The 18,095-nt window shown below is 33.2% G+C and overlaps 2 protein-coding genes and 1 pseudogene across 2 annotated transcripts; 1 reads left to right on the top strand and 2 right to left on the bottom strand.

Moving 5' to 3' along the window:
• Nucleotides 1-1,475: 1,475 nt before the first annotated feature.
• Nucleotides 1,476-4,569, bottom strand: LOC107057734 (polygalacturonase). The gene is made up of 4 exons (XM_015310736.1): nucleotides 4,440-4,569; nucleotides 3,463-3,762; nucleotides 2,460-2,975; nucleotides 1,476-1,761 (listed from the first exon to the last, which is right to left on the bottom strand). The coding sequence occupies exons 1-4, from the start codon at nucleotides 4,566-4,568 to the stop codon at nucleotides 1,489-1,491; spliced, it is 1,218 nt and encodes a 405-aa protein (XP_015166222.1). The 5' UTR covers nucleotide 4,569; the 3' UTR covers nucleotides 1,476-1,488.
• A 3,723-nt stretch (nucleotides 4,570-8,292) lies between these two features.
• LOC102601169 (polygalacturonase-like) lies at nucleotides 8,293-10,789 on the bottom strand (annotated as a pseudogene).
• A 1,340-nt stretch (nucleotides 10,790-12,129) lies between these two features.
• On the top strand, nucleotides 12,130-17,559 carry LOC102601510 (reticulon-like protein B8). The gene is made up of 6 exons (XM_006351937.2): nucleotides 12,130-12,220; nucleotides 13,882-14,082; nucleotides 14,163-14,343; nucleotides 15,711-15,849; nucleotides 16,427-16,496; nucleotides 17,130-17,559. Exons 2-6 carry the CDS (start codon nucleotides 13,899-13,901, stop codon nucleotides 17,297-17,299), a joined length of 744 nt encoding a protein of 247 aa, XP_006351999.1. The 5' UTR covers nucleotides 12,130-12,220; nucleotides 13,882-13,898; the 3' UTR covers nucleotides 17,300-17,559.
• Nucleotides 17,560-18,095: the final 536 nt, after the last annotated feature.

Genomic DNA, 18,095 nt, shown 5'->3' with positions numbered 1-18,095 from the left:
TCAATTGCAAGTTATTGAAGAGATAGTTATTCTTCATCTATTTTTTTTCTTTCTACTTCATCAGATAGCGACTTTTTTTTTTTTTAGCTTTTTTCATCTACAAATTTAATCGAAGAAGGATGCATCTTCAACTTCAAAATCGATTGTGGAAAAAATGCCCAAAAAAAGGAGGAAAAGGTCGAGTTGTTGGTGCTCCGGTAAGGGCTTTGGGTCGAGATCCATGAGTGACGCCATTGTTGAAAGTGAAAAAAAAAATTGCGGAAGTTGATGTAGAAAAAAAAGAAAGTGTAGAAGGATTTCTTCATCATTTTTTTGCTTTCAGCAAATCAGATTGTTGATTTTTTTTTCGATTTTTTGTTGTTCATTTTTTTCTGATACATATGGGTTCAGATCTTTTAATGTATGTAGTTGATTTTGATTTTTAAATTAATGTATAATTCATTCGTTTCACCTTTATGATACATTACAATTTTATCAGGTACAATATATCGTTTTCAAATAGTAGTTTGATACATAACCCTAATTTATTGAAACACAAATTAGTATGTATCATGTTCATAGTTATGTATTGGATACACAAATACAAATTTCGTTATCTTTTACTACCGACACATACACCCAGTCTTATTCAACTAGTAGAAGGCTATGTATCTGTAGACACTATCAAATATTAATGTTGATACATAAACACTAATGTTTTATAACAAAATCAGTTTGTATCATATTCATAGTAATGTATCAGATGTTGTGATGTATAGCATGTTGTTATGTATCTGCAACACTGTTTTATAAATAAATCAGTTTTATCATATTCATAAAAAAATTTTGTATATGGTACATAACTATATAAAATTATTGACTTTTTTTTAATCTGTTACGATTTGGGAGAGAATTTGAGAGAAGAAAATTTGAAATTTGAATTGTTTGGAGCTGTTATTTAGGAGAGATTGACATCAATTTGATTTGCATGATTTGGAAAACTGACATTTATTTTTATATTTAATTTCATTTTTAATATCAACAAATTGGTTGTATAATGTATCACAATTAATATATCCGGATAAAATTTATGTATTTGAATAACTGATATTTGATTTTTTTTTTTGTAAAATAGAAAAAAGTAGAAATAAAATGTAATTTATGTCTTGTGGGATTTATTAAGTTATACATATTTCAAAAGTGCGTAAACATACGAAATTTACCATTTCAATTCAACAAATCCAACAATTGTTTGGATAATTTTGATTTGGGCCGACTAACAATACATCTCTCAACAATAAACAAAAACAAACAAACATTTTATCTATAAAAAAAATCGATGATCATACATGAAATTAATCAATCAAACTTACGATAAAATCTCAAACATTGAGATTTTTCTTTATTCAAAATCGTAATTTTATTTTTTATTTTTTATTTTTCTTAAATATTGAGATTTTTCTTTATTCAAAATCGTAATTTTATTTTTTATTTTTTACAATTATTAATTTAAGAAGCCGCAGCGGCCGCGGCGGGAGCAGGAGCATCAGCAGCAGCTGAACAAACAGCTGGAATTTGTTTACCCTTAAAATTTGGCTTAATATTTTCACAACTTGATTTTGCTGGTCCTTCTTTACCACTATATGAGATGTCAATGTCTCCAACTTCAACACCTTCACATGGTGAGCCTTTGCTACAAAGTAGTGTGACTGCATTTTGAGTTCTTGATGTACCTTTTATGTTTTGGATAGACACCTTGCTAATCTTCACTTGTGAAGGCAACTACAAAAAAATAATAATAAATAAATAAGAAAATTAGATTAGGATCGTGAAATATCGATGTATAAAAGTTATTGTTGTATGTGTGACTAGAAGGTATAAGTAAGGTTGTGTGTAATAGGTTTAGTATGCATATGTGCATAGTAGGTGGGTGGAGCCACTTTTGAACTTCAGACCGATGGTCTGATGTTGAAAAAGTGGTTAACTCTTAAATATAGGGCGAGACAAAAGTGGTTATTTTTTGCAAATTAGCTAGACAAAGTGGTCAACTCTATCTATTAAGAGGTTATCTATGCACGAAAAAAATATCATAGATCAGGAAGAAAACCTTAGTGTAATGATAAAAAAACTTATCGATATGTGACTAGAAAACCAGGATGAAACCCATGGAAATATAGTCCTTTTTGTAAAAAAAAAAAATGCAAGTAAAACCATGCACAATAGATTCAATGTGATTCATTGGGCCACATTTTCAAAACTTTAGCCCAATGGTCTAATTTTTAAGAAGTTTTCAAAAGTGGCTAGTTTTTAAATACAAAGCAACAAAAGTGGTTATTTTTGTAAAAGTATCCATGTAAAACACTTGGTATGCGATAGAGCGATACTTAAAAGAATGTAAAGATCTCAACCATCTGAACTACTAATAATTATAAAAGTAAAGGTACGTATGTACGTACGATCAAGCGATATATAATACTTACATCTTTGTTGCATTTTCCACTTGGACAATAAACTTGATCAATGACAATAGGATTGCTAACATTTTGCACAATGATATCTTCAAAATGTATATCAGATACAACACCAGGATGAGAAGCAGGCCATGTCTTGATCCTAACACCATTATCAGTGCTAGTAAAAGTGCAATTTTTAACAAAAACACCAACAACTGGCTTTTCACCAGGATTTCCACCAAGGCTACCAACACTAATACCATGACCAGGTCCACAAGTGACTTTGGTGATGTAAAGTTGTTCCGTTTCATCGCCAATGGAGATGCAATCATCTCCAGTGGAGAAAGCAGACTCTGTGATATTCACAGAGCTTGCTCTCGCCACGTGGATCCCATCAGTGTTCGGGCTATTAGCCGGAGCACTGACATTGAAGTTGATGAATGTTAAGTTCTTGCATTGGTTAACATTCACATGAAATGATTTGCTATCCAATGTTGTTATGTCCTTGATTATGGAATTTGTGAGGGAGTTGAAGCTCAAATTCTACACCAAAAAAAAAAAAAACAAATAGAGTTAGTTAGTGCGCGTTTGATCGTGAAAATAATTTTTGACTAATTAATTAATTACCTAAAATATATAATCAAATCTGCTATAAAAGAGTAATATGTCAAAGTAGAGATAGTCACACATATTGTCATAGATTAGATCTCATATACAAGCTACATACTCTTTGCAAATTAATTAATAATATTTGATTGTTTGATTGTACTTTTTCTTTTAAAAAAACATGAAATATAATTAAAATGAGTTTATTTTTATAAAATAAAAAGTTTAGGGTAAATTTGAAAATGAAAAAAATTCTAGTTGTATTCAGAATTTTCATGGTCAAACGCTGATTTCTGAGTAAAGTAAAAAAAAAATTCGGAAAAAAAATAATCAAATAGAAACTGTTACTCTTTTCAAATGTTTTTTTTCGATCAGACGAAATAGATTTTGAAAGTTTGATCAAACAGAAACAAACAGGACTTACATTGGGAAGCTTGGTGCACTTTTTGGACTGTTTGCATTCCCATGCAGCTTTACCTTGACCATCAAGTGTTCCACCACCAGACATTGTGAAGAAATCAAGTTTGTTGACTGTTAACCATTCACCAACCTTGATTGCATTAGGGTCTGAAGGAGCTTTCAAAATGGCTTGAATTTGAAGTTCAATAGGGCCTTTGCATGGTCCTTCTAATTTCACTTGGTTCATTTGGAATGTTCCTTTTGGGATCACTATTGTACTTGGACTTGTTGATGCACATGCCTCTTTAAAAGCTTTCCCCACAGCCTAAACATTTTAATAATAAAAAATTTCATCACCAAAAAATGAAAAAAAAAGATGAAGAGAGAATATATTGTATAGTTAGTTTTGAAGATATTGTAAGGTGCTAGCTTTGTTTTTTCTTCTTATATTGATGTGGTGTCTGATCAGCTTGTGTGTAATTTGATTATGTCATATGACATCTGCATGCTACATTTCACCAGTACATATGTTGAATAACTCTGTCATTCAAGACTTAGGCATATAAATTCTGTGATTTGATTGTAAACTTAATCTTACATGATTTTAATTCACTTCATAATCACTAGACCTTGATCGTGACCGAGTCAAATAAATTAATAAAGGGGTTCAAAAAATATTACATTTGAGATTTGAACCTATGACCTAAAGAAAATTTTGAATTTCGTTTGCTACCACACTATCTTCTTTTTATATATGTAACTGACATTCAACGATTTATAATCATTTTTGTCTTATTTATGCATTATAATTTTCAAACAAATGAGATTCAACTGAATCTGTTTTCGTACACGTAACTCCGCCCTTGGCTAGGCCACATCCTTCGGTGCAATAACGTACTTATTTTATTCATCATTTAAAAACAAAATGGTATTTTTTTTTAAAAGTAGGTATATAGTAGGTTGAAATCAACAAAATAATGATAAAAAAAATGCATGACTTACCTCACTAATATCAGCATTGGCATTGGCACCATATTTAGTTATATCAAAAGTTGCATTTTGAGATTCTCCAAGATGTGCTAGAAATAACACACCCAACCCAAAATAAACCAACTTTAATTTCATATCCATTTTTTTTTTTTTTGAAGTTTTTTTTTTTTTTTTTTTTTTTGTTGAAGTTTTTTGGGGTAATATATACTTCAATTTATGAATTTGTAAAGTGAATGTTGAAGCCTTTTTATAGTGTAAAAAAATTGGCACAATTGAAACATTCCACCTATTTTAAACCATAGATTGAGTTGCGGAGAAGAAGTTGGAAATTAGTTGTACATGGTCTAATTTTTTTTTAAAATTGGGGGTAGGACAAGAGCGGATTTAGAGGGTAGCGAGGGATTCACTTGAACATTTTCGATAAAAAATTACATGATATATTTAAGATATTTTAAATTTTTTATGTATGTATAAAGATTTTGAACGTCTTGGATATAAGATTAAAGGTTGATTTAGTGGTTGAGGTGATCAAGTTCAAATTCCTCACATATATTTTTGTTTTTCCGAACTCCCTTAATGAAAATCTTGGATCTGTCATAAGTATAGAGATAGGGGCAGTGGCGGAGTCACACACCCCTTCGTCGAAAAACTACACTGTTATATAAATATATATATATATATATATAACACGCTTTGGCTTCTAAGCGATTTTACTTCTTTATGTTTTGACACACGTTGGTCGAAATTTGACTCTACCACTGAATAGGGGTAGGGATAGGGGAACAAAGAGGGGATTATATGATGGGGAATCGAACTCTCACCAACTAAGTGCATGAGAGTTCATGTAACCAACTAAGATACTATGATTCTCCACTTTCCCGTTTTACTTGGTTTAGAAGTGCAATAAAAATTAAATATTTGTGTATTATTTTGGGAATATGAAATAACTATTTCTTGAAATTTCCTAGTAAGTTGCATTCAGAGTGCATATCGCACAAGTCAATCTCGTTAAGTCTTTGTGAGATATTTGGATTTCTTGTCCTCCTTTGAGACACGACAGTCTATAAACTTATGTCCATTTTTTCCACAGTTATAACGGCTGTCCTTGAACTTTTTCTTGTTTGGAAAATTCTAGTAGTCTAGAGTTTTATTTAGTCAACATCTTCACTTTTGTATTTCTTTTTAAGAATATCCTTCAATTTTTTAAAAATACAAATATTATTGTGGAAGTTATACAAATAATAATCCTACCAAAAAAAATATTAGAGTATTTCTAAGCCTCTGTCGATTTTATGTCAACAATGTGTATTGAAACTTTGGGTTGGTTTTATTATATACCTATTTGGGACTTGTTGGGATGGTAGGGGTGTCAACTGTTTTTAAAAAATTGATTTACCTGATCGATTCGAACTGTATCAAATAAAATTGATATTTTTTATATAAATTTATAATTGTACCGAATAATTAGGAAGGTTTTTTATTTTATAAAAATTAATTGAAAAAATATTTAACCGTACCAAATAATATATGTATAAAATATATATTACACATTATGTTTAAAAATAATAAAATTTTTGCTTTAGACCCAGGATAATGGAAGCGATAACATAATTAACACTCAAAGTTCTAACACTTGAAATTTTTATAGATTTAGGAGTGTGCATTCGATTTGGTTTAGTATTATTTGTTCCGATTTTTTATTTTGAAAAAGTATAATCCAACCCAAACTCAAATAAATTTGATTTAGTTTGGCGTTTTTCAATTCGCTTTTTCGGTCATGTCAATAATCAATAATATAATCAAAGTTATATTTTGCATGTTGAAAAAAATATAAATATACAAGAAGAAATTATAATATTGAACTCTCAAATATATCTAATATAAATCAAAACTAAAACTTAAAATACAATACTTAAAAATAGATCAATAGATGTCCAAACATAAAATATAAACTAAATTATATTAAAAGATAATAATTAAAAAGGGACAAACGTGGTTAATTTCAACTTTAATTCTAAACCTATATATATATATATACACACCTATACAAGATTTGAACCTGTATATTTGTTGTCATTCATTTTTACATGATGTTGTACTTATATTATAAACGGAAAAGGCTTTAAACATGTTATCGAATTATGAAAAAAGACTCATCTATGCAATCCGTTAAAAGTTTGGCTCATTTTTATCGGTTCATTCATCCTATTATTTGTTAACTGAAATGTCATTTCCGTTAAAAGGCTCTAGTATCGCAACGAGTTCTTTCTCCTTGATTTGGTTCAAAGTAATTGCTAGCCAACCACTCAAATTCATTCTCAAATCATAAATTTATAGATTTAAATGATACTTACAAAATTGATTTAGTAAATTGAGTAAGAAAAAATGGAAAAGGGTCAAAAATACCATTAAACTATCCAAAATAGATCATATTTACCCTTAAACTATATTTCGGCTCAAAACTACCCTTCCCGTCAAACTATTGGGTCAAAAGTGTCCTTAATAACAGAAATTGTTAAATGCCACATGGATGCCATGTGGATGCCACATTGCACGCCAATAGGGGTTCCACTGCCACATAGACTAAACGGAAAAGGGTCAAAAATACCATTAAACTATTCAAAATAACTCATATTTACCCTTAAACTATATTTCAACTCAAAATTACCTTTCCCATCAAACTATTGGATCAAAAGTACCTTCTTATTGACGGAAGTTGTTAAATGTCATGTGGATGCCACATTGCATGCCAATAGGGTTCCATGCCACATAGACTAAAATTCCTAAAATCCTAATTACTCCTCCCCCCCCCCCCCCCGTCATTTCATTATTTTCCATAAAACGATTTCACCCCTTCTCCCTCATTTCGCAGCTAGGGTTTCACAGTTTTCTTCGTGGCTGGGTTTCAAAGTAGATATTCGTGGTTGTAGGTTAGTAAATCTTTTTTCTTATTTTATTATGTTTACGACTTTCCAAAAGCATGATAGTTATGATTTCACAACTTTCCCCTCATTTCGCGGCTAGGGTTTCATAACTTTCTTCGGGGCTGAATTTCAATGTGGATATTCGTGTTGTAGGTTAGTAAATCTTTTTTGTTATTTCAGTATGTTTGCGATTTCAAAGCATGATAGTTAGGATTTCACAACTTTTCCCTCATTTCGTGGCTAGGGTTTCATAGCTTTCTTCGGAGCTGGGTTTCAAAGTGGATATTCGTGGTTGTAAACATAATAAAATAAGAAAAAAGATTTTACTAACCTACAACCACGAATATCCACTTTAAAACCCAGCGACGAAGAAAACTGTGAAACCCTAGCCGCGAAATGAGGGAGAATGGGTGAAATTGTTTCTGGAAAATAATGAAATGAGGGGAAAAAAGTAATCAAAATTTAGTGATTTAGTCTATGTGGCAGTGGAACCCTATTGGCGTGCAATGTGGCATCCACATGGAATTCACATGGCATTTAACAACTTCCGTTAATAAGAAGGGCACTTTTGACGACCCAATAGTTTGACGGAAATGGTAGCTTTGAGCCGAAATATAGTTTAAGGGTAAATATGAGCTATTTCGAATAGTTTGAGGGTATTTTTTACCCTTTTCCTTTTAGTCTATGAGGCAGTGGAATCCTATTGGCGTGCAATCTGGAATCCACATGGCATTTAACAACTTCCGTTAATAAGAAGGGCACTTTTGACCTAATAGTTTGATGGAAAGGGTAGTTTTGAGCCGAAATATAGTTTAGGGATAAATATGAGCTATTTCAGATAGTTTAAGGGTATTTTTGACCATTTTCCGAAGAAAAAATTGTAAGTTCAACGATCATATGAAAAAAATAAAATAACTTGAACTTACAATAGAACTCAAAAATAAAATCAATTAAGAAGACGAAGAAGGAGTAGGAGCAGCGGGAGCAGAAGCAGGGGAAGAAGCAAAGGCAGAGCAAACAGCTGGACTCTGTTTTCCCTTAAAATTTGGCTTAATATTTTCACAACTTGATTTTGCTGGTCCTTCTTTACCACTATATGAAATGTCAATGTCTCCAACTTCAACACCTTCACATGGTGAGCCTTTGGTACAAAGTAGTGATACTACACTTTGAGTTCTTGATGTACCCTTTATGTTTAGGAATGTCACCTTGCTAATCTTCACTTGTGAAGGCAACTGCAAAAGACGCGATAAAGAATGATGAGTTGGATGCATGAAAGTTTAGTGTAACGATAGAAATTCAGAGTCGTTGTTGGTATGTATGACTAGGAGGTCACCATGCAAGGGATGGAAACCGCCTTTTGTAAAGGTAAGTAAAATTGTGGACAATAGATTCAATGTGAGGGCGATCAGATAACTAGGATAAAACACTTTCTATTATGATGTTATCTATTTTTGGTGCTGTAAAGATATGACACCTGGGCCTAACTCAACCTCAAAAGCTAGCTCTTGAGGGGAGGTTTGTCCAAGTTCATATAAGGAGACCAAATTTCATCCCTCTACGGATGTGGGACTTTTTAACACTCCCCGCACTCCCAAACCTCAACTAGATAGTGAACACTTCTAAATGGGGGCCTAATATCGGTGAACAACAAATCAGGATGGGCCTGACTCTGATACCATGTGCAGCATCTATGCATGACAAAAAAAGGAACGATGCAAAGACATGAAAACGCAATACTTACATCTTTGTTGCATTTGCCACTTGGGCAATAAACTTGATCAATGACAACAGGGTTGCTAACATTTTGCACAATGATATCTTCAAAATGTATGTCAAAGACAACACCAGGATGAGAAGCAGGCCATATTTTAATCCTAACACCATTATCAGTGCTAATGAAAGAGCAATTCTTAACAAAAACACCAATAACTGGCTTTTCATCAGGGTTGCCACCAAGGCTACCAACATTAATACCATGACCAGGTCCACAAGTGACTTTAGTGATGTAAAGTTGTTCTGTTTCATCGTCAATGGAGATACAATCATCACCAGTAGCAAAGTTAGAGTATGTAACATTCACGGAGCTTGATCTTGAGATGTGGATGCCATCAGTGTTGGGGCTACTAGCTGGAGCACTGACGTTGAACTGGAGGAACGTTAAGTTCTTGCATTGGTTCACGTTAACGTGGAATGATTTGCTGTCCAATGTTGTTATGTCCTTGATTATGGAATTTGTGAGGGAGTTGAAGCTCAAATTCTACACCATATGCAAATATAAGAAAGAAAAAAAGTACATTTATCAGAGTCAACAAATTTTGAAAGTTTGACCAAACAGAAACGTCTTATGACTTACATTGGGAAGCTTGGTGCACTTTTTGGACTCTTTGCATTCCCATGCAGCTTTACCTTGACCATCAAGGACTCCACCACCAGACATTGTGAAGAAATCAAGTTTGTTGATTGTTAACCATTCACCAGTCTTGATTTGGTTTGGGTCTGAAGGAGCTTTCAAAGTGGCTTGGATTTGAAGTTCAATAGGTCCTTTGCATGGGCCTTCTAGTTTCACTTGGTTCATTTGGAATGTTCCCTTTGGGATCACAATGGTGCTTGGGCTTGTTGATTGACATGCCTCTTTAAAAGCTTTGCCCACAGCCTAAACAATAACAAAGTAGAAAAAGAATTGCAATTAGTTTTGAAGATATTTATAATGTGCTTTTTTTGGTCTTTTGGTTTTGTTTCAATGACAAGTGGTGTACGATCAGCTTGTACGCATTTTGACTATTTCACATGCATATGTTACATTTCATCAGTAATACAAGAGTAACTATGTTCTTCAAGATTTAGACAAATAAGAAGAAAACATCTAATAATTTTTTTCTTTTTGATTTCCCAACCTAATGCCCAATATGGCTCGACTTATCCAGATTCGCGTCAGAAATTACAGTTCTCACTTTAAGGATTAAAATACTTTGTAGCCAAGGTATAACTCCATATTTCTATTGTAATTTGAATGTAAATTCAGACGTGTTATATGTTTTTAACTCCATTTTCCACTGAACACAACAATGACGAAGTTAAGAATTTCAACAAATCTTGAACCCCTTTGCATTTCCACTAGAATCTTTTATTCAACTATTCATGTGTATGCAAATGAATTAATTTTCATCTCTTATGATTTTTGGATGAAAGAAATTCAATTGAACCGCCTTATTATATTCATCTAGCTCTGCCCCTATCTAGGTCACACCCTTCGGTGCAATAGATGTTTTCACTTGAGTGAAAGTATTTAAAAATGCATGACTTACCTCACTAATATCAGCATTGGCATTGGCACCATATTTTGTTATATCAAAAGTTACCATTTTGAGATTCACCAATTTGTGCTAGAAGTAACACACCTAATGCAATATGAACCAACTTGAATTTCAAATCCATCTTTTAAAACCCCTCCAACTTCTTTTTTTTTAGTTTTTTAGTTTTTGGGGTGGTATATATACTTCAATGTCTTCTATGAATTTGTATTATGAATGTTGAAGCCTATTTATAGTGTAATTTTTTTTTGGCACAATTGAAACTTTCCACCTATTTTAAACCATTGATTGAGTTGCGGAGAAGAAATTGGAAATAATAAGTTCTACACGGCACATCTTTTTTGTTTTTGTTTTTACTTGGTCTATTTTTTTCTACAAATTAAAGAAAAATATATATATATAAGTTAAAACTACACGAAAAGTGCTTATAATAGGGAATTGAGGTGACATATTGATTGGAATTTATATATATGTGTGCTTTTTTTGTTGAAGTCGTTTAATTAATTTGAATTGACACTGGAAAGGATATATATACACTAGAATAAGAGTTTTTCCTATTGAAGTGAAAGGTTCTCCGACCTCATTTTTTGGTTGCTCCATTCTTTAATATTGTGAGCTACTCCCTCGATCTCATTTTAACTGTCGTTTTAGTTTTTTTTTTCACTTTCATTAAGAATAATAATAAATATAAAGTATAATTTACTTATAAGTTATTCTTTATTTATTAGATGTTTTTTAAAAACCGATAATTATTAAGGAGAATTAGTTCTTTAAAATTGACAATTTTGGTCTTCAAATTTATAGAAGTGATATTTATTTTGGGCTAAAATAACATTTAAAATGAGACGGATAAAATTAAACTTAAAAAGATAGAGAACTGAGTCGTGGCAAGATTAAAATGATTTTTCCTCCAAAGGTCTTATGGATAAAATATCCATAATTCCACGTGATTCACACTTCAATTCCTTTTGTGAAATGAAATATGTGAGTATGTGGTCGAAATAAAAAAATTTATACAAATATTGACGGATTCAGAATTTTCTATTAAGAATGTTTGAGATATAAAAATATCATGTTTGAGACCTACATAAATTTTGAACCTCTAAATTATTAAATCAATCTCTAATATTGTGTTTATGAGTTTCAAAAAATGACAAATATACTTTTTTAAAAGAAAAAGAGAAAAAAACTTATATATACCATGTAATTTTTATTCAAGACGAACCCTTTGATACCACTTGGTTCTGCCATTGTATAGGACCACCATAGCACATGTCTAATATTCTTTCGGATTTAATTAGAGGTCTGAATTTAAATATTTGAAATTATAATTATAATTATAATTAATTGATATGTATTTTATTATTTTAACCTTACGAGAATTAAAAGTGGGGGTGGGGGGTGGGGTGCGGGGTTTGAGGTGTGGGTGAAGAAATTTCAAAATGACCAAAAACCCAAGAACATAATATCTTCTTGATTAAAAAAGACACATTTTTTATTTTCTTTGCTAGTTTCTCCAGTTTTGAGTACTTTGGGTTTATAATTCTTGATAAAGGTTAGTCTTTTTTATTTACCCATTCATTTTCCCTTTTGGGTTTTTGATTTTATGGTTCTAGTGTTGTGATTTGTTCTTTACATTTTGTGTGTTAAGAAAATTGTGGAAAAAATAATTAGTGGGGTACCATCAAGGTTCTTTGAAAAGTTTTAACTTTTGTAATGGAAATTGGTTAATTATGTTAGATAGTCAAAAAAGCTTAGATCTTTTTGATCTGTTCCCTAGGAAAAGCTAGGATTAGTTAAGAATTGCCTAAGAAAAAAGGTTTAAGTTATGAAGAAAATTGAACCAATATAAGTAGATTGGGGTTGTAACCTAGGGTGTAGGGTAGTGGTTAATGAATTGGGTTGAGTACCATGAGGTCTCGGGTTTAAATTCCAACCGAGACGAAATACTAGGTGATTTGTTTCTATTTGTTGTAGCTTTGGTAGACAGAGTTATCTGATATCTATTGTTGTTCATACATGGATGGGGGTTGAGTGATAATTTGGTTGATATCTGTGGTTTGTGTGTGTATACCTTAGAATTTTTATTTGAACTCAACGATGAAATCCTTTGCTAGAAATCTTCTAATTTAAGTTCTTGTTTCTGCTTAGGTTTATCAGGTTTTCTCCTGCAAAGATCTTAGCTTTTTAGTAATGCATAAACTTGAGAAAAAAAAAGATCTTCTTCTTTACACTGTATTTATGTAGTGTTACTTGAGCCGAGGGTCTTTCGGAAACAGTCTCTCTATCTCTACGAAGTAGGGTAAGGCTGCGTACACTGTACCCTCCCCAGACCCCACTTGACTTGTGGGAATACACTGGGTATGTTGTTGTCGTACACTATATTTTACCTTTTTTTGGGTTTTAGGGATTTTGGTTCTTTCTGAAAGATTGTTTCTTTTTAGTTTCTGAAGCATTTGTCGTTCTTTATCTCGGCGCCTTTTGATAAATTTTAGTGTACATATGAGGTCTTTGGTTCTATTGATATCTATATCAGTACCATTTCAGATTTTCTGCGTTCTGTTTTAGACGGAGGAGTACCATTTATCATAGCAAATAAGAACTCATGCTGTCTAAGCTAAGCAATAGAAACTGATTGTTAAGTGCTATTGGAATGTGACTAGTCGTGCGATTTCATACAATCAGTAGATATCCTGTGTCATGTTTGGGGATTAATCTTGTATGACTTGTTGCTTCACTGGAAGACACGGTTTTCCTGATGACTTTTAGGCTTCTCTCCTTGCTCTGTGTGTGTGTTCATGTTTTTTTTTGCGAACTTCTTAGTTTCCTTTTTGGGTTGCTCCGTTCTTTAATACTGTGAGCCACATCTGCTCCATTATTTCTTCTGAGGTACCTTTTTATTTTGTAATGCTAATATATGATTTGTTTTCTTGTTCAATATTCTACTACTTTGAGATATTACTTACCAAAAACTTATTTTCTTTGGTTGTTGACGATGTTGCCCGGACTCTTCAAAAATATTGACAAAGTGTGCGTTAGATCCTCCAAAGTAGTGCATTTTGGGAGGATCCAACATGGGTGTGACAACATTTTTGGAGAGTCCGAGTAACATGATTTACCAGTATTTGGACTACATAAATCTTGCAGCTTTCCATAATGGCTTTGTGTCGTGTGTTATTCTTCTGATGACTGACTTAGCTTCTTATGTGTCCAAAGAAAAAAGAAAGAACAAAATGCCGGAAGGAATAACAGCTGAGAATCTTTTGAACAACATCATGGACTCTATTTCTGAGGGTGAGCTGAAACATAAAGCTGCGTCATTCTTTCAAGAGGAAAGTGAAAGCTCTGTTAGTGCTCAATTCAATAGGCTATTTGGACGTCAAAAACCAATCCACCGTTGTTTGGGTGGAGGCAAATGTACGGTAGTTTTATACATTATCGTCTTTATCTCGTTATGGCTGTATAGCAATACTGAATACGTTTCCTCGGATTTGTAGCTGCTGATAGCATGTTGTGGAGAAACAAGAAAATTTCAGCTGGCGTTTTAATCAGTGCTACAGCCATCTGGGTGCTATTCGAGTGGCTTAACTACAATTTTCTTTCACTCGTGTGCTTTGCTCTGTCCTTTGGTCTGATTGCGCAGTTTCTGTTGAAAAATGCCTCTGGGGTAATAAACAGGTAGCCTTTGTTATCTGTCACCATCTGTTGTTTATTATATTTCGGTGATCACACTATTTTGTTGATGTTACTGTTCCTTGCCTCTATGTTCTACACTATGTCCCTATTAGTTTCCATGTTTTCTTCACTGCCATTTTTCCTTTTCATTACTACTTTGATTTGCTTCACTTGAGTTGAGGGTCTTTCGAAAATAGCCTCTCTACCTCCACGAGGTAGGGGTAAGGTTTGCGTACACTTTACCCTCCCCCAGACTGCACTTCGTGGAATTTCATTGGGTATGTTGTTGTTGGTAATAAACAGGTAATAATAATGCCCGACATTGTCACATTGCATATAAATGCCTCCGTTGGGTTTTAATTTTAAAGCTACAATATATCGTGTTACTTAACTCATCCAGTTAAGGTTTAGGTTGAATATTCACATTCTTTCACATATAGGATATTTCCTCCATGTCTGTTATTCTTTTTTCGTTTTTCTTCAATGATTCTTTTAAGGGAAAAGTAACCAGAGTTATTTATGTAATATTTCAGGTGCTATAAGCCTATGACAATGCGGTCTGCTTACATTGTATCACAAAATAAGAAGTCATTGCTATAAACTATAAAGTACTACACCTTGTTTTTCTCCTAACACTCAAAAGTGTTGAATATTTAAGGATATCAAAATAAAAGTTGCGAACAAATAGAATGCTGTCTCCCAAAGACTGTCCATTTTTTAGCAGCTAGTTGGTAATACTCTAACGTTTTTCTACCTAATAGATCCCTTTCTATTTATTGGTGTAGAACTTTATAAACATTATATCCAAGTACTATTAAATGTGACTCCCAATGCACCCAAGGGTGTGGCCTAGTGATTAATGAGGTGGGTTGAGAACCATATGGTCTCAGGTTCAAATCCCAATGGAGACAAAAAAAAAACACTAGGTGATTGCTTCTCATCTGTATTAGCCTTAGTGGACAGAGTTACCTAGTGGGTATCCCGTTGAATTAGTCGAGGTGCGTGCAAGTTGGCCTGCATACCACAGTTATCCAAAGAGAAAAGTGACTCCCAACATCAATTTGAAATGGTGCACCATACTTTGTTTCTTTTTGATTTTTTTCATCTCTTTCCATTCGGGATGTGCTTTAATATATAACTCAAATTAGAATTAAGGCAGAGTGAAGTCTAACATAGGACTGGCCTTGAGTCATGGGTCTAGTTGGTAATACCTAATTCGGAATTTATCTGGCGTAAAAGACTCCATGACCTGTAGTGGAGATTGTATATTTTCTAAAGCAATGTTCTCTTTCTGTCCTTTATTGTTCTAATTTGTGTGCTATATCACATTCTTGAATCAAATTAACGGCAGTTACATTCTATGGCAACAGGTCTCCTACGGTTCCTCGTCTTGTCTTACCTGAAGACCTCTTCATCAATATTGCCAAGAGAATAGGCACTGAAATAAACCATGGTTTGGGATTCCTTCAAGATGCTGCCTTGGGCAGTAATCTGAAACAATTCATAGTGGTATGCTTAAAGTCACTAACCATACATATGTATCATCAATTCTATTCAAAAGGATATGCTTACCGTAAAATAATAGAAAGTATGAAGTATTTGATTTGAATTATGTGGTCCTATTCCAAGTTACCTTTTTTTTTTGCGGGCATTAATCTTGCAGACTTTCTTTGACTGTTGTAACCTTTTTATTTGTATCTTTTCCCTAGGTGAATTGTGACGTAACACGTAAGTATGAACTGTGTCCAATCATTGACCACCAGGCAATAGTTGCCAAGTGAGTTAGGTTTGCCTTCATAGGCTAATCGAGATTAGGTTTTCCCTTTTAAACTCAATTACGAGATCCCAAGACTTCTGCCATTGTTTGTTCAATATTATATACTTGCTAACTTATTTTCACGATCCCTAGTGATATTTTTGGAGTAAGATTGATATGTTAGGCGAAAATTCTATGCTCTGATCACTAAATTTTCTTGCAGCTGTTTGGCATCCCCCCCACCCCCCTCACAAAAGACTGTTGCAGGTTGCCTGTCTCCCTGAAATTTCTTGCTCTTCGTTTTCTTTAATGTATTTGGGTTTGTCTTAGGTTATACTGAGCTTGTGGGCAGCTGGTATGATAGGAAGCTGGTGCAACTTCTTGACTGTTCTGTATATTGGTAAGAAATCTCTCATTTCCATGATAGCATACTACCTCTCCTTCTTTGAGTATCAACGGAAAGCATTTCATTTCCCAGATAGCAATTTCATACTGATATTAAGCTGTCTAATATACGAATATAAACAACGTCACTTGTAGATACAAATATGCAATTAATTTTTTCAGCATTTCGCTGCGTCCTATGATATCACCTTAAACTCGTTATCTGGAACGTGTAAGACTACGAAAAGTAGAATAGAGTCCTTTGACTAACTTTATTGACCGCCTTTGTAATGTCTTTGTTGCTAGTTTTAACACAAACAGGATCAGATGTTTTAAAAGTAGTACTAATTAGTGTTGGAAATACAAGGCGGACCCTTGATAATATCGTATGACACAAAGACGATGGAAGAGGGAGAAAGACATTAAGTTCAATCATATCATTAGAAAAATTCCGCTCTTACATTGCAAGATCACAAAAAGGGGTTTATATAAGTGTCAATAGAACTTCATCCCAACTAACTGGTATCGCCTTATACAGATGAGATTGCATCTCCATGATAGCATGATGTATGTTGTTGTTTTGCTGTTTTTATTACAAATATTAAAAGACGTTGTCTTGACTATACTTTGAATTTTGACTGTTTATAAGGTTTCATCGCTGCTCACACTCTTCCAGTGCTATACGAAAGATATGAAGATGAAGTTGATGGTTTCGTTTACAGTGCCCTCGATAAGCTTCAAGGCCATTACAAGAAGCTGGATTCTGGTGTCCTCAGCAGACTACCGCGAGGCAGCTTCAGGGGAAAGAAGGTTGAATAGATCTTCAATTACTGAACGTAATCTCGTGGAGAAAAAACATTAGCTTGTATGCAGAGATCAAATATGAAACTCGTATTCGTGCTTAGGCAACAATTTGCTGTATGTATGCTTAGGATGAATCGACGAGGTATTGAACCGTAGGTCACCTCGTTGTGTAAATGTTGCATGTACTTCGATTGATGTTTGGCATTTGAAAATAAATTGAGTTTTTGCAGAAAGTATATGTGAACGTCCCAGTGGTCAACGAAATGGGTTGATAACTATGAGGTTTCAAGTGATTTCTTCTCATTTGTTCTACCCTTGGCAGATAAAGTCACCTGGTAACTATTGTTGGTATCCTGTGGAGTTAGTTAAGGTGTGGGCAAGTTGGCTCAGACACCACGGTTATGACAAAAAAAAAGTATGAATGGTAGTTTTTGAAGAAGTTGCATGTGTTGCATTGGGAATTTGGAATGACAAATGAGCTTTTTTGCTTATGGCTTTACTCAACATTCTTGTGGTAGTTGTATTAACATAGATAAAATTGAATTCAGACTAAAATACTAAATTTCATATTAGTCTGTTTAAAAAAGAACGACATGTGTTTACATTTGAACTTTTAAACTTCTTATTGTATAGGCAATTGAGTTCGTATAGCCTCATAAACTTCATAGGATGTTTAAAATCATAATTTTCAAAAATGCTTACTTCTTATTTTCTTAAATTTCGTGTCTAATTATATATTCTCACAAATTGAAATGTAAGGATGAGTGTTTGATTATTTCTTCAATTTGGTTCAAGTTCAACCTTTGTTGTC

This window comes from Solanum tuberosum, unplaced genomic scaffold (assembly GCF_000226075.1).
Source record: "Solanum tuberosum cultivar DM 1-3 516 R44 unplaced genomic scaffold, SolTub_3.0 scf00140, whole genome shotgun sequence".
Lineage (NCBI taxonomy): Eukaryota > Viridiplantae > Streptophyta > Magnoliopsida > Solanales > Solanaceae > Solanum > Solanum tuberosum.
The sequence above is the reverse complement of the archived record's forward strand: the minus strand, read 5'-3'. Positions and strand labels throughout refer to the sequence as shown.